This window comes from Rhipicephalus microplus, chromosome 10, assembly GCF_043290135.1.
Source record: "Rhipicephalus microplus isolate Deutch F79 chromosome 10, USDA_Rmic, whole genome shotgun sequence".
Classification (NCBI taxonomy): domain Eukaryota; kingdom Metazoa; phylum Arthropoda; class Arachnida; order Ixodida; family Ixodidae; genus Rhipicephalus; species Rhipicephalus microplus.
In genome coordinates this window covers 90,258,072-90,275,152 of record NC_134709.1, presented here as the reverse complement: position 1 = coordinate 90,275,152, position 17,081 = coordinate 90,258,072, and the positions used below count along the sequence as shown (strand labels likewise).

Below are 17,081 nucleotides of genomic sequence, written 5' to 3'. Positions count from 1 at the left end.
TTTATCAGCAAAAACAAAAGGACACCAACAACTCTGGCCCTATACTCTCCTCTGACGAGACTATGTGCACCTTTAGCTCCTACCCTGAAAGTAAGCGGCTGAAATAGGTTCTGTGACATCTTCTAAAACTATCATGCTCTATCCTGGTATGCAAGCTGTGTACTACCCCCTGAACTCGGAAACCGAACAATTTGCTTTGTCTATTACACAAGTAGGGCTATTTTTAACAATAACACAAATGCTTACAAGATTTTTCACAATGAGGGTAGCAACTCTAAGCAGTTAGAGAGACTTTTCGCCTAAGCCAGAACACTACTGTGACAGAATGCCATTAAGTGGAAGGTAATTGAACAAGTTGTGTGCATTGTAAGAAATTCAGTACATTTGTGAGCTAAATTACATGCTTTTGTATTAAAAAAAAGCATAAACCGCATTATAAGTTTCCGAAATAGCAAAAGAGATAAACTAAATTTACTGAGTTGTCTGTCATTGTTTAAACAAACTTTAGTAGTTACACATTATACTAGGCTAATGGAAAAACCACAATTACTTTGCAGAAAACATAAAACTTACTTTGCTAGAACACGACATGCTCATCAAACTAAATGAAGGTGACATTGCCTCAATCTGCTATACAAGCTAATAAAATGCACGTGGTAGCAGTAAGGAGCTATACCTCCCTGCCATTATGCTTGGGTGATGAGGTAATACTCACCAGTCTTGAACACTGTTGAAAGACTCTTCATTAGTAACGTCATACATTAGGATGAAGCCCATAGCCCCACGGTAGTAGGCCGTTGTGATTGTTCGGTAGCGCTCCTGGCCAGCTGTATCCTGCGAGGAATCAGATTGCTTAGAGCTTGCTTTCTGCTCCCAAAATGAAAGCACAATGAGCCAATTCACACACGTTGGCAATCTCTCATGGCCAACGACAATGTAATGGTAGAGGGTTGCATTAATTTGCGATAATCAATAAGCGCTACCTCTTGGTCCAGTTTGTGTATCATGAACTTCAAAGATGGGGTGCCAGCAAAAACACAGAAACAAGTACACAAGAAGAAGGCGGCACCTGCGGATGAACTCTGGGATCCAGCTTTCGTCTGTGTGTACCACCTTCTTTTTGTGTACGTGTTCAGCTTTCGCCTGTGTGTGCCGACTTCTTATTCTGTGTGCGTTTCTGTGTTTTCGCTGGCACTCCGTGATTGAAGTTCACAAACACAGTCAAGACAGTAGCATTACTCAATGTGAAGTCTCTGTTAACATAAGAGGAGTCCTGATTCTCTATGGCATTCTTGAAATGGTGGATTGGGTGCCACTCATTCACAATACCTGGGTTACCAGGGCGCATAGCTTGAAACAAGGGAAGTGAACTTTTGCACAGTAGCATCATGCTATCTGAAGTAGTAAATGGGCACAGGCATGCTGGAAGCCCCGCCAGCCTTCATGACTGAAAAGTGAAAGAAGAGTATGTTCTACCCATACTCTCAAACCTCGATATAATGAACTCAGATATAACAAACTATCGGATATAACGAAGTAACTAAAAAATAGTCTTGCAGTAGATATAGTGATAGGAATGTAGTACTTTTATAAAGAATTTTCACATATAATGAACCATTTTTGGGTAAGATACAACTTTGTTATAATGAAGTTTCAGTGTAGAGGGCTTTGGTGTACGACAGCTTTTCTAGTTTTCAAGACTAGCAGGCCTCTCATTACCAACACAGTGCTGCACAAAACCATTATTCCGGACAGGCATCAGACAGCATCCGCCTCCAAATTGTCTTGCAAGGAGTGAGCACAGCTTTTGCAGGGTTAGGCACACTTCTATTGCCTACTTATCCTCCGATTCAGTTTCCAAGAATGAGGTGCACATTAAAAAAACAACCTAGGGTCTCATGACATCCTTAATTTATAATGCTTTATTTTTAGTTTCGTATGCAGAAGGAAATGCTGCAGTGACTGTCTTCTTAACTACAAGACTGCCCATGCCACTAAAATGCAAGCAAAAGTAATGTGTCATGCATATTTTCACATAGTGTTGACCATTAATTCCCAAGCAAGGGATCTTACCCAAGCAAGCGCCCCTCTCTTTTTTTTTTTGAGAGACTTAAAATATGTGCCAATGACCAAAACAATGCCATCCCCTCCTTCCCTCTGGGCATCTTTTTTGCAGCACAAGCTATACTGGCTGAGGTTGAGTCGTTTCGCGTGGCTTGGGATGAGCAGTTCTGTGAAAGCACGAACAGCAGCGGCATCACACAGCACACAGCTGGTGCATCAGAGAGCCTAGAAACCCCTGGAGTGGCGTGTCACTAATAGGCAGGCGCTCGACTTGCGTGCGATTGCTCGCTCGCTAGTCCATTGATCTGTTCATCTATCCATCCATCCGTGGCTCGTCTGTCCACTCGTGGTTCGTTTGCTCATGATTCGTCTGTCCCTCCGTGGTCCATCCATTTGTGCATCCGCGGTTCGTTCGACCATCTATAGCTCATGCTACGTATATCTTGACATAGCCGAGCTAAGCCGCTTCTAATGCTTTATTTTACAACCTGCTCTCCGTTACAGAATCTTCCAGCGGTGGTTCCTGAGAACTCGAGTTCTGAGAGTCGTGAGACATATGCACAATTTCTAAGTGTACTTACGATGTAGTGCCTCAGAGTTTCAATTGGAGATCTCACAAATTGTCACAAAATTTCAAGAATGTCTATCCCCCTCAGTCCTAACGCATGAAAATTCACACGAGGACTCCCTCTGATTCAGTAAAAATGGTAAATGCATGCATATTCAATAAAGCATTTCATGAAAAGCACAGCTGTGCATTCTTCTCACAGCCTTTTCACAGCCCAGTATCTCAAATTTTCTATCCATGACCAAGCAAGGGCCTACCACCCCCCCTTTAAATTTTGTCCGATTATCTTTCATAGTAGGGGGCTTGCTCAGAATTTCATGGTACTTTGTAAGCTGCAACTAAAATTTAATAAAACATGTATACATAATACACATGACACATTTAGGCAGTCCTAAATATGGTGAAGCAACAGTTACGTATGACTTAGACCACAATCTGTGCAATTTTCACAGTGCACTGCAAGCAAAATGAAGTGCGATGCATATCAGAAACAGGAAAAGTATAAAAACAGCGTGATTTGATCCTAAATGGTGGCTGTATCATGTAGCTCTAGTACAATAACCTTGTTATAATGAAGCCCAGTGTGCCATAAAAACACTCGTTATAAATGTACTGTCTGGTTTACTGTTAAAGGGCCAGTAAACAGGCTCAAACTTTTTTTCTACGCCCCCCAAACACGCTCGCCAAAGTTTACAGTAGACTGCGGCAATCACAATTTCCGAATATTTCAGCGCTGCAAGCAGTGCAGACCCTCCATTTGGCAAAAACACGGCACATCCTTGAATTGAATGGTGATGAGTGGGCGAAGTAGTAGGATCGTTCGCTGTCATCGTAGATCAGCTGTGACATTGGCCGCTCATCATAAGTCGGCAAAATATTTAGAGCTCACTCAGACTCACTCATGAAGCATACCTTGTCCTTAATACTCACTCTGGCTAGCACGATCATCAATGTGTTCCACAACCGGACTTTCTCAGACTCACTGAAATTCTTCTCATTTAGACTCACTCGGACTCAAACTCGCCAAAATATTACTCACCCGGACTCACTCAGAGACAACTCGTGAGCGAGTTCAGTGATGTGTCTCACTCAAGCATGTAAATGACTCACAAAATAGTGAACAGTTATATAAAAGGTGTATTGGTCACAAATGGTATGTTGTGTTGAGTTGTGAATTCCATTTCACCTTCATAATTACTGCTTTGTGGTATCGGATCTAGCCTGAAGTTGGCAAAAACGAGGTCTGTGCACATTGGCCTGGTGCTTGTTGGTTGTTTTCAGTCATACAAAATGCATCGTAGAGCTTATCGAGACGTCATCTACTGCACAAGCCCTTTGTTGTCCATGATCATCATTGTCATCATATTCATCGTCATCAGTGTCATTACGGCTATGGCGCATGCCACGGAAAAGCCATGACCTTATGGAGCTTCGCCCCCAAAACAATTTCCGTGCCCTTTATTCTTTCCACCAATGCCCCTCACACGTGCAGTGACGAAAGCTTGACCGTAGACAACGTGATGTGCCTCTGGGCTCGTCAGTTGATCCTTTGGCCTAGGAAACGGCAGCTCAGACCTGCAATGATGCAGTTTCACCGTGCAGTCCACATTTTCATTTTCCTTTGCTGCCCTCTGCTGTTTTGTAAAGCCGGAGACTACCGAGAGAAGGAGTACTGCCAGAACGAAAGCCTCCCAGATAGAGAGATATCTCGCTACATAATCACTAGGGGAAGGGTGCTCATCACACCAGCATTCCTCCCCGCACTGCTACGTCACGTGCTCATGTTGGGGCTGCCCCGCTCAGTCGTTGGCTGCATGATGATGACGAGTCGCTGACATTTCGTCACGTTGCCGAAGAGGGCAAAGTCACGACCACGGGCTATGCCTTTCCCCTCCCTATGGCGGAAAAGGATAGCGAGGCCGGGCAAAATTTTGAAACAAGCTGAGACAGATGTTCTAACCCCTGTGACTTCCTTACTACTATAACATGTATTCGTAACATTCTTGCAGCAGCATGTTCACATATCAAAAGTGCACATATTTCTCTTAATAACAATGCCATTCCACTGGTAGTGTAAAAAAGAAAGACATGATATAGTCAGTCAAATGGCCACAGGCATTTGCCTAACCCCCATTGGAATTTATAAAGTGTCCATGCTTTCTTTCCTTTAGTGTAACTTTAAGGGGAGACAATTTTGTTGCTAACACGGGGTCAGCATTATGAGTAATGCCTAATCTTTGTTTCTGATGCCTCGCAAAATAAATGCCGAGGTGTAATGCTACACGACATGTTTATATGAGCAAGAACATCATTTTGCTACAAGCGAAACCATCATTATGGGTGACATTGCACACTTAGTTTAACAGATGCTACCAGACTAGCGGCATGCTTGGTGTCTAACATTGTGTAACATCACCACTCCATTCAATGACTGCACTCATTGAAGCAAAACTGAACCGGCACAATTGTCTGTGCGCAAATTACATTTGGGAACAATTTTCTACATACGGTGATTATAACTTTTATGGTTCTTTCATGCTACACTACAACTCCCAAGCTTCGTCCTTGGGCATGACTATGCACTACTAAATCTTAAATTACATACCACACAGTAAAAAAGCTACAAGAAAAAGCCAGACTTACCCAAATTTGGAGCTTGACCCTCTTGTCATGTCGGAAGACCGTCTTGACCTTGAAGTCTATGCCTACCGTGGAGACAAAGGCCGACGTAAAGGAGTCGTCGGCGTACCGGAACAGGAACGACGTCTTCCCTACACTGCTGTTTCCAATTATGAGGATTTTGAACATGTAATCAAAGTTCTGGTCCACCGCATCTTTTTGCCACTTTTGGTCCTGCGTTCCCGCCATCTGCACGCACACAAGAGAAAAAAAAAAGAGGGAGAGAGCTGGTCACAACAGGAACAAGAGACAGGATACGAGAGTCTTCACAACTCTAAAAACTTCAAATTTAACAGCAAGTTTCAAAGGAGCAGAAATCCACAGCGGGTTATGAGTGACTGAAGCAAAGCACCATGGAAATATCTCGACCACTTTGTGAATTTTAGTGCACATGGAAAACACAGTACAAGAGTATTTTCGCTGTGACCCACCACACTTATGTTACAGTCATTATTATTATTATGATTGGTAGTTGCAGTAGTAACTGTACAGTAATATCTGTTCCCTTTAGAAGACGGCAGCTGTGGTAGCCATATTCCAAACGGAGCACAATCTTATGCTCATCAGCACAACTAGTAGGGTGTAAACCAGTTTTATAATATTTTTTTTTCCAAGAAGGAAGGTTGACTATGAGACGTTGGCGAACAATCACGACTGCACAAATTCTTGCTACAAATAATAATAACAAATTAATTTAAACCTGCACAATGGCATTTAAGTGTACATCTGAGGCATACAGAGATAGTAATACACCACAATGTTAGTCCTGGCTCGATGCAAAAAGAATGAAAATTAGGAGCAAATCTGCTCTGTGCACGGAGATGTCTACCGAAGCCATTTAGTGCAGGACAAAGAGGTGACATGGTTGAGACCAGTTTGGTGTAAAGGACCAGGTTGTGAGTATGTTCATTGTTGTTCAAGCCAATTCCCAGCATTCTCCTCAACAAATGACAATGGCACAGCCATCAAGGTGCACATTAAGGGGTGTTTGCTTGCTAAGCCCACGTACAAGAACAGCAATCTCCACTCCGTGAAAAGAGTTGGATTCACTGGCATACACATCATGAGAAAGCCAACTTACAGAAACCAAGCTAGCACATACGTCCTTAAAAGGGTACTGGTACAATTCTGAGACATGGCAAAAGGGGCATTGTTAGTTTTCTTGGTATGCATCATTAACACTCTACCCACACAAGAGCTAGAAAATACGTATAAAATATTTTACTTCGAATTTAAACAGCGGTCACACAGCAAGCTCTATGGCAACAGACATTATCACGAGTCAAAAAGATTCCTGGGTTCGCCAACTGTGTCCTGTGCTTAGCCAAAATTACAAAAATTTACGTCGTAGTCACTGAAAGACAATTCATTCATCATTGTTCGCGTGTACCATATGTGACTAACAGAGCTGCTGCTAGTACGACACGAGTCGCTGTCTGCTCGTGACGTAAGAATGATCGCGGAGCTGCCTCCTCGATATCGAAACCGAAAGTGCCTTATTAAGGCAGTGAAATTAAAAATACATTCAATGCATTTAAAGGCACCGCGGCACCCTTTCTAGGGTTCTAAACACTAGTGTTTTTTGGATAGAATAATAATCCGAAAAAATTAAGAATTCATGACAATACACTTTTGAAGTCGGCTTCACTTCTAAACACAAGTACCTTTCTAAAAAGATACCCTTACAGGAGACAATATAATCCGTGTTTTATGGAAAACCAAGGTCCCAAGACCATTTTTAAAATTCTTTTTATAATTAATTGTGTAGCTAAATTCCAAAGTTAGAAATCAAGCTTAAAACGACCAAGCTAACCCCTATCGACTTCATGTTGGCATCACTTCAGAACAAAAATCCATTGCTGCGAATACATTTTTCCAGGATCAAGAAAAGCCGTAATACGCGAAAAATGGCGGCTTACAGTAAAACAGAACCAAGTGAACTGTTTGAATATTGAAGACATAGTAGCCAAATGTGGCGACGTGTGTGGCCAAATATGGCACCGATTCTGATGCCAGTGCCAGTATGTTCTTCCTTTCAGGCGTCTTCACGCCCGCAAAGCGAGCCAGTTCTGATGGCAGAGTAGTGTCGTGGCACTGTCGCATGCCACAACTTTCAAATAGAGCTAGTAGACTACCGGAAAGCTGACACCTGAGGTAGAAAGTATGCTGCATGGGTCAATCAGGTTTTGGTAAAGTGCAACGTGGGATCTTGTGTCTAGGAACCTTAGGCCTCGAGATGCAAACTCCATTCTCTTTTTCCTGAAAAACTGACAAGCTGCCATCATGAACGCGAGAAGTTGTCCACGTCTCGACATCCTGTTACTAAAACGTGCCGACGGCGCAACAGTAGCGGCTCAGCGAAAGAGGAAAATGAAAGATATCACCCCCCCCCCCCCCGGAAACAAGCGTGACCTACTTCTGGCGAGTGGCAAGACATATGCACCCGGGAACAACCGAATGAACCCCATCAAGCACGACCTCAATATTGCTTTGTCTTCAGCCATGACACAAGGCTCACGATACAAGCGTCCAAGAAGAAAAGAAAGAGCAAACTGGATCGGAAAGGGGGCGGACAGGCGCTTTGCACGCGGCGTGAAAGACAACGCCATAAGAGGGAGGGAGAGAAGCGAAACTCCGACCCAATAAGGAGCACAGACTGGCGGCGGCGACGCCGCCAAAGAGGGCCCCTCACTAGCCTGCCCTCCCAGCGCACAATGTCCCGCATCGACCATGCGGGAACGGAACGTTTCCAGGATCGGGGCGCTGCGCCCGTGACCCAGATCCGTGGCCAGGATCCGGGCCACGCAGCGCCCCACGTTAGGCCTAACTGACACGGGGTCGGCATGCGGCCCGGCTTTCTTTCAACCTCCTCTCTCCTTTCCCTCCGGCGGCGCTAGCATGCGCGTCGTCTGCTGCCAAAAGCACGAGCGCGCCGCAGTGTCGCACTTTCTCTCCCGCTCCCCATCTCGGCAGTTTCGCACTTTCTCACTCGTACATCTCCCTCACTTTCCACGACAACCTCGTAATGGTCTATAAATAAACGCTTTATGACGCGGCAGCAAAAGAAAGGGAAAGCGAGGAGTCGCGAGTAACACAAACGAACAGCAGACGAAACACGAAAACGGCGATCGCGAGTGCGCTTCTCTGTATGCAAAAAGATCAAGCTGTTCCCGTCAGAAAGCAAAAAAGAAAAAAAAAAAACTGACTTGGAAGCCGGCTCCGCCCCAGCAATGATATGCCCGCAGGGAAGACAGCTTCGAAGGCGCGACCCAGAAACAAACCGCTGCGCGCTTTTTCTGGGGAAAACGATAGTTCGTTTCCCGAAACAGCTGCCCACGCTGGTGACGCACGAAGGACGCCGGATGCTCGAAGCAAAGCACATAAAAGCAAGAAAAAAAAGACGGCAAAGTCTATTAAGCCGCCCGATTGAGGAGCGGGCCACGATCGACTTAGTTCGACGCTGCAGGTCTGACGCAAACGGCCGATGCCGGACTCGTATGAGCACTGAACGATCATAATGTCTAGGATATACTGCATATTCTAGACACTATAGCACGACGGTCGTCAATGCGAGGCATATTACGAGAAGCGAAGGAACTTTCGCAAACAGTTTTGAAACCAGCATCGACACAGCGAAATTTCCTGGCTAAAACTGAAGAAAACGATTTTTTAATGACGAGAATCAGGAGATATAAGCTAACATATACAGCCAATCATCGAGATGCAATAATACTATAAGCTGTTCAGCTTTGAAAAATGTATAGTTTGCGTTATGTCTGTACATTTACTAGCACTAAAGCAGTGCTCCATAATGATGTTAGTGGGGTTAAATGTTTCGAATATTGCGGTTGCTTTCACTGGGAAAATTAGCCGCAAGTTTTTGTTTGACTCGATTGTTTTTTTTTTCATGAAAACGCGTTGTGTCGCAAGTTTCTTCGCAGCTCTTCAGCCACCTTTGTATTTGACGGACGTAAAGGGTGATTGATCAACATGTGGGCTTTAACGTCCCAAAACCACGCTATGGTTATGAGAGACGCCGCAGTGGAAGGCTCCGGAAATTTCGACCACCAGGGGTTCTTCAAGATGCACCATAATCTGAGCACACGGTCCTACAGCATTTTCGCATTCATCGGCGAAATATAAAAAAAAATGGAGAAGGGGATTCGATTCAGTGTCAGTAGAATCAATTTGTTTTTCTCCATCTCTGCATCAGAAATGTACAGCGAAGAGAATTGCGTTCTTTCAAAACATCCTATAACCGAAAATTGCAATGTATATATAGATATATCTTGAGCTTATTTACAAGAAGAGACTGTAAACATCCTTAACGTAACTACTGCAAAGCCACAATAAAAATCGTGCACTCTAAACACACCACCCTTGAAACTCTAATATAGCAGACTACATCGACCCCAAGCGGCATGCAACGCAATAGAAAACGCTTACCCCACATTCTCAAGAGCAAGCCGAAAGCTCGTCGAAAATGACACCTTTCAATCTTTCTATCTTGAATAGAGCCGACAAGCTCTGGAAGTGTCTAAGAAAACTTGACTGATTGAAATATTTCCATATGCGATTCTCTGCAAACCGAAAACGGTCCGTAAAGTATGTTTCTCCGCAAAGCGATTCTTTATACGGAAAAGCCAGGTTTCAAAAACACTGTCATTTACTGTATTTTTGTTGTGAGAAAGAAATAGACAAGATAGAAAGAAAGAAACAAAGAACGAAAAAACCCATTGAACGGAATCGCTTTTGCTTGAGAGATATATTTTTACTGACTGGAACGGTTTCAATAAATGACCGTCCTGCAACTAACAAAAATCCTAGAAGCGGGTTTCTCCTCATAATAGGTCTTAGTGTGGAAAAGCCAGCTTTAGGTAGACTGACAACACATGTGACGAGGTGCTGGCCAAAATAAAGAACAAAAAAAAACTGTAGCGACGAATTCAACTGTATACTATTCGCGATTAAACTCGGTCTTACAATTTTAAACTGCCACTGGAAGTGGCAGAAATAACGGTATCAATGAAAAGCGCAAAGTATTTGTATGGAATGGCGACAGCTCTTGTGTTTAGATATACGTGCTCATGCAAAAAAACTCAGGTGGTCGAAATTACCGGAGCCCTCCGCTACGGCGTTCCCCATCATCGTACGGTGGTTTTAGGAAGTTAAACCCACAGCAAATATTATTGATATGGTGTGACGACATGTACCCAGTCTAGTGTCAAGTCTGCCGTTATTTAGCGCGGCGCCACTGCAGTTAAAAATTGCACTCTTAATAACACAACCTGGCTCTGGAAAGTTCAGTGAACAGGCAAATTTGTTAAAAATATATCAGAGCATATTCACGGAGTGAATAATCATGAGTAGGCGAAGCTCCGGAGGTACATCGGTAAACAGTTAATCCTCCGTAAATCTACCCAGTCGATCATCATGTAAAGACGGCGAGCACGCGCTGCAGCCGTTTCCGAGCCCTCTGCTCCACCGCCTTGTCTTCGTCGCTCACACTCGAAGCACACAGACTGTCGGCGAAAAGGGAAGCGCGCCAAGAGCGAACGCATTTTAACACAAGAGCACGCATCGGAGTGGAGCGAGCGTCGCATCACCATCTGGTGAGCAATCCGAATACTAGCGGATGGATGGATGGATGGATGGATGGATGGATATGGCTGTACCCTTTAGATCGGGCGGTGGCTGGCGCCACCAAGCCGTAATACTTAATGAACTTAAAACTATATTTTTTTTTCCTTAAAAAGTGAGTTTGAGGATTTGTACTTTGCAGTGAAGAGTTTAATTTTCACTCGTGCCTTGACTTTAGCCGCCAATCAGATAACCTCCTTCTAGTTAAGTCTACTTGCTTAAAGTCTATTTTGCCCTCCCGGTCCCTAAACCCCAGTGCTTTAAAAACTCTGCGCCATCATCCTGAACTATAGGGTGAAGCCCTTTACAGAACATTATCAAGTGTTCGGCAGTTTCTTCTTCCTCTCCACACGCACTGCATACTGTGTCTACCCCTTCGTATTTGGCCCGATATGTCTTGGTTCGCAGTACTCCTGTCCTAGCCTCAAACAGTAGAGAACTACCCCGAGTATTATCATAGATCCTTTCCTTGGCAATTTCCTGCTTAAATGTTCGATAGATCTCTAGTGCGGACTTCTTAATCATGCCCATTCTCCACATGTCAGTCTCCGTTTCCTTCACTTCCTTCTTAACCGATAGTTCTTTTTGGTTTGACCACCTGCTGTTTTCTAAGTATTTAACAGTCAACTTCCTGGTTCGCTTCCTCCATTTTCTATCGACATTCTTCATGTACAAGTAGCTGAAAACCTTCCTAGCCAAACGCTCTTCCCCCATTTCTCTCAATCGCTTCTCAAATTTTATCTTGCTGCTAGCTTCCCTGCCCTCAAATGATGTCCATCCCATATCACCTTGTACTCCCTGATTTGGTGTATTCCCGTGAGCTCCTAAAGCAAGCCTACCTATTCCACGTTGCTTAATTTCTAATCTTGCTTGAACTTCTGATCTCATGCACAAGACCGCATTGCCGAACGTCAGCCCAGGAACCATGACCCCTTTCCATATTCCTCTCACAACATCATACCTATTGTAATTCCACAGTGCCCTATTTTTCATGACTGCTGCATTCCTGTTACCTTTAGTCGTTACGTATGTTTCATGTTCCCTCAGATACTCGATCCCATTGCTTATCCATACGCCCAGATATTTGTATTTATCTGTTATCTCTAGCGTGACCTCCTGTATTCTAAGCTCACTACATTCGTTGTCATTGAAAATCATGACTGCTGATTTTTCCTTACTGAATCTAAAATCTAACCTATCTCCCTCATTACCGCAGATGTCCATCAATCTCTGCAAATCTTCCTTGTTGTTGGCCATTAGCACTATATCGTCTGCGTACATTAATGCTGGTAGTGCCTGGTCAATAAGTTTTCCTTGTTTGACTAAAGAGAGGTTGAAGCCCAGTCCACTTCCCTGTAATTTTGCCTCTAATCCTTGTAGGTACATCATGAATAATAAGGGTGACAGGGGGCACCCCTGCCTAAGCCCCCGTTTTACCTCTGCAGGCTTGGATACCTGTTTTTCCCACTTTATAACTACCTTGTTACTTTTATAGATACCCTTTAAAAGGTTAGTGACTACATGTTCCACGCCTAGTGTGTCCAGTATTCCCCACAATTCCTCTTGAACCACGCTATCGTACGCTCCCTTGATATCCAAAAATGCTAGCCACAGGGGCCTGTGTTCCTTTTCTGCTATTTCGATGCACTGCGTCAGTGAGAACAGATTGTCTTCCAACCTCCTGTGTTTCCGAAACCCATTCTGCAGTTCCCCCAGCACCCCCTCATCCTCTATCCACGCCTGCAGTCTTTCCTTTATAATCTGCATCGCCAGCCTGTAGACCACTGATGTCACTGTTATAGGACGGTAGTTGTTTATGTCAGCTTTGTCCCCCTTTCCTTTATAGATCATGCTCATCCTGCTAAGTTTCCATCCATCGGGAACTTCACCATCGATTATTATTGTGCTCACTGCCTCTCTCAATGCCTGCTTAGACTTCGGACCTAATGTCTTTATCAGCCTAATTGGAATGCCATCTGGGCCTGTTGATGTACTACTAGGAACCCTTTTCTCCGCCCTTTCCCACTCTTTTTGTGAAAATGGAGCCATTGCACCACTTGATTTGTCCTTGTCTATTGTGGTGCATATATCACACATATTCATGATCATTTTGCCTGTCGGGTCGGTATACCCATCTATATCTTCTATGTGCGCATTCATGTCTCCTAGTATAATTATCTGGCACTCTCTTCCTAACTCCTGAATGTCCTTTGGTATACACTCTACCATTGCCTGGTTTTCCTCTCTGGCCTTTGCTTCCATCCACAAGTACACGAAACCAAGGAGTGTCATTTGCCCTGCCACTTCCCCTTTTACCCATAAATGTTCCTTGCACTCCTGCTTGACCCTTTGCCAGTCTGTACTTTTATGAATGAATGCCCCAATACCACCCCCCTTTCTGCTGCCTTCTGTTCTATTACAATATTCCCACGCGTAGTCCGGATTGTTCGGAGGTTGTTCCATGTCCCCGAGATGTGTTTCTACAAGACCGTATACCATCGGCGTCTCTTCCCTTAGCTGTTTTTCTATCTCTTCCCACTTCAGCCTGTTCCTACCACCCTGCATGTTAATATACCCTATGTCTGAATTCGCTCGGCGCTCGTGGCTACGTCTATTTATGCCCCGGACTCTACCTATCTTAGATATTGGTGCCACTTTGGAATCGTATCTGTCCATACCACCTGTCGAAGAGTCTCCCTGGTTGTTTTCCTCGTTACTAGCTATCCTGCACCCCGAAGGGCTCGCTTGCCCCCCAAAAAAGCTACTGCGCGTCCTGCAAGTCGCCAACCCACCTCATGACCTAGCCGCCCATCGAAGTGAATTCTGTCTCGTTGAAACCCCCCCCCCCCCACCTATGCACCTCTCTGTTTATTTCCACCACCTCAAAGCCTTTCTCTCGACTCATCCGCCATATCTCTTGGTTTGCGTTGACCACCGCTCTTTGCAGGTTGCTATCACGCACCGGTACCTCCGGTATCGTGCATATCACTACCTGTACCATAGGAGAAGTGGCGCACATGTCATCAACGCCTTTCGCCAGTGTGGCTGCTAGTCCTGCTGCATCTTCATTTAGGACATCGTTCAAACCGCCTGAAATTATCACGAGGTTTCGTCTATCAGCTGTCGTTTTGAGCTTTGCGCTCGCTTGCCTCATGACTGCTTCCAGCCTGCGTCCTGGGAACTCCCCTACTGCAACCCTCTTGTCACCTCTTACCCTCTCTTTGATCTCTTCTGCGCATCGATTTAAATTCGAGTCCCCGGCGATTATCACATGCTGTGACTTTTCAGCTGGAGCGTTCTGCACCTGGGGACTACTTGCACCTGTGACGCCGGCTGCTTTGTTCCCTCCCTGCCCCACCACTACCTCGCTGAAGCTGGGCCTTGCGACAGTTGAACCGGCTAAACCTGTTTTTTCCAAACTTGCTTGCTTTTCCTTCTCCACCGTTCTGGTTGCCGGTTCCCTACTGTTCTCTGGGTAGGTCGCTTCTTTGTTCAGCTTCGCTAGCGCTTCCTCGGCGGACTTCAGTCTTTCTCCCATTGCCCTCGTTTTCTCTTGCTCTGTCGCCAACGCAGTCTCGAGCTCGGCGATTCTCATCAGCAGTTCACTCTGGGCAACCATCATTTTCTCCATTTTTTCCTCGACCTCACATTGCCTACACTTCGCGTCAGCCTCTTCTCCATCCGCTTCTACGCTTGGGTCCACTTTCAAACCCACTCCACATCCTGAACACTTTACAGTCGTTTTAACCATGCCTTTCTGACACCAATTGTCCCTATACTCGATAATTCTAAACTCAAGCCCTGCACTACGAAAAAAAAGAAAGTCTAAGCTCTACTACAAAAATTTGCGCGTTCAATGTACGCGCACCTCCCCCACGGGGTGGCGAAAGAAAAAAAAAGAAACAAACAACAACAAAAAAAAATCAAACACACACACCCGCACTAACTAATAAATACCTGGTGACTGGCCCCCGAAAAAGCCGTACCATAAAATAAGTGCTACGAAGATTTCAACCACTGCCTTATAATTATAAAGACAAGCTCAAAACATGCAAAAACACTTATCTGCGCAGTCGATCCGGACCGCTCAAAAAACACGTCCATCCACGTTCTTCGGTGCGAGTACCACAGCGCCATCTAGTGAGCGCTCTGAGTACTCGCGATGGCTACTACGCTGACGCGGGACCAGCCCCCTAAGGAGTTTCGCCCCGAAAACCACTATAGCAAGGGCAAGACACTCACGTATACGCATTGACAGTAGTGGGAAGAAGCGCCCACTTTGGGGAAATCCACTTCCAGTATCGGCGTGGGCCCGGCCAGCAACTGCGGCGCTCATCTAAGCAACCACCGATGAACTATTTGGTGGTGGAAAACACCAATGAGACACCCATAGGTTGGGAAGGGTGTGTCTCATCGGGGTTCTCCGGGACCAAGCCACCAAAACAACTTGGTCGGTCCTGGCGGCTTGGCCCAGGAGACGAAGGGGGGCGGCTCATCAGCGGTTGGTTCTGGAAAACCCAAAACAGTCCTGCTCTTATCCTGGTTTGTCCTGAAGGGGGGTGTCTCATCGGCGGTCGGTTCTGAAAACCCTAAACAGTCCTGCTCTTATCCTGGTTTGTCCTGGCGGCTTGGCCCAGGAGACGAAGGGGGGTATCTCATCGGCGGTTGGTTCTGGAAAACCCAAAACAGTCCTGCTCTTATCCTGGTTTGTCCTGGCGGCTTGGTCCAGGAGACGAAGGGGGATGTCTCAATGACGGTTGGCCTGGAGAACCCAGGACCAACTTGTTTCTATTTAGATAGGTCCTGGAGGCTTGGTCCAAGAGACGAGGGTGGATGTTTCATCAGCAGCTGGTCTTAATTACCTGGTTGGTCCTTGACGGCTTGGTCCAGGAGACGAAGGGAGGTGTTTCATCGCAGTTGGTCCTAGAGAACCTAAGATCGCCGTGGTCTTATACTGGTTTGTCCTGGCAGCTTGGTCCAATAATTAAAGGGAGGGGGTGTCTCATCGGCGGTTGTTTCGGAGAACTCATGATCAACCTGGTCTTATCCTGGTTGGTCCTGGCGGCTTGGTCCAAGATAATCCCCATAAGACATCCCCAAAGTCAAATGTCTCGTCAGGAACTTCTAGGAACAAATGAAGTTTATTTCACCTTCATCGAAATGAAGCAGTGGCGCACACCGCCATTAAGCTAACGGAGTCAGTGCGAGAAGGAGTCTCGTTGAAAAGTGGCTAGAAAAGTGCACAATGTCAACACGGGGTTTTGCTTCAAATCTAGATAAACGGCAACAGAAACTCGTGGAGTGTTAGTGCGAGTGCTGAAGAGGTGAACAGTAAGTGTGCTTGAGAGTTGCTAATGTCGTTTCGAAATAGCGCACGCAGTGATAGCACTCGTTGCATCGCTATTTTCGTCACTGAACGGGAAACAGCACGAGGGCAGCGTACGACACATGCACGACAAACACGAACGAGAAGCTTTATGTACCCTTATCTAAAACTCCCCATTTAAATACTTAGAAGGAGAAAAGATGTGGAAAAGGCGTTGCAGGTACCCAGCATCACGTAATCACGGTGCTTCGAGCGAATCCGCAGGAAGCGTTTGCTGTCACTTTTAAACAGCTCGACGACCGATGTCAGAAGTATGTTGAATTCAATTTTAATTACTTTCAACATCAGTGCATCTAATTGGTCTCCTTTATTTTCTCAGAATATTTACGAAGCTTTTCAGACGCAGCTTGAATTTAGGCATTTTTATTTTATTCTGTGCGTTTCACGCTGTAAAGCAAAGTTCAGGCGGACGTGCGAACAAATGGAATGGCTGCGATGAAGCTACGCTAGTCCTGCAATGTTCGGCAGAGCATTTCGGCACTTCAGAACGCATGCACATTGGAGAGCAACATACGCGGCAGTTGTGCGGTCTCCTTGGTAGATATGACAGGTCATCTACCAACTGTAGCCCAAATGGTTGCCAACGCTGCATTGATAACACCAGGGTACTTTATCCTTAGACGAATAGAAAATGCGTGAAATTTGCAATAAAGAATTGTTCCACAGCGTTCTGTACATTACAAAGGTATGGCACGTTCTGACTGCCAACTAAGCTTCCTATTCTACTGAAAAAAATAAAAAAAT

General features: G+C 45.2%; 1 protein-coding gene across 3 annotated transcripts in view; it reads right to left on the bottom strand.

The window, feature by feature from the left end:
- Nucleotides 1-17,081, bottom strand: part of Rab3 (RAS oncogene family member Rab3) — a 107,346-nt gene that overhangs the window by 1,272 nt on the left and 88,993 nt on the right. For all 3 annotated transcript variants that reach the window (XM_037431912.2, XM_075875869.1, XM_075875868.1), the window contains exons 2-3: nucleotides 5,276-5,500; nucleotides 716-834 (exon numbers count right to left, since the gene is read on the bottom strand). In XM_037431912.2, the coding sequence (XP_037287809.2) occupies nucleotides 716-834; nucleotides 5,276-5,500 (344 nt within the window). The remainder of the gene's footprint in view (nucleotides 1-715; nucleotides 835-5,275; nucleotides 5,501-17,081) is intronic.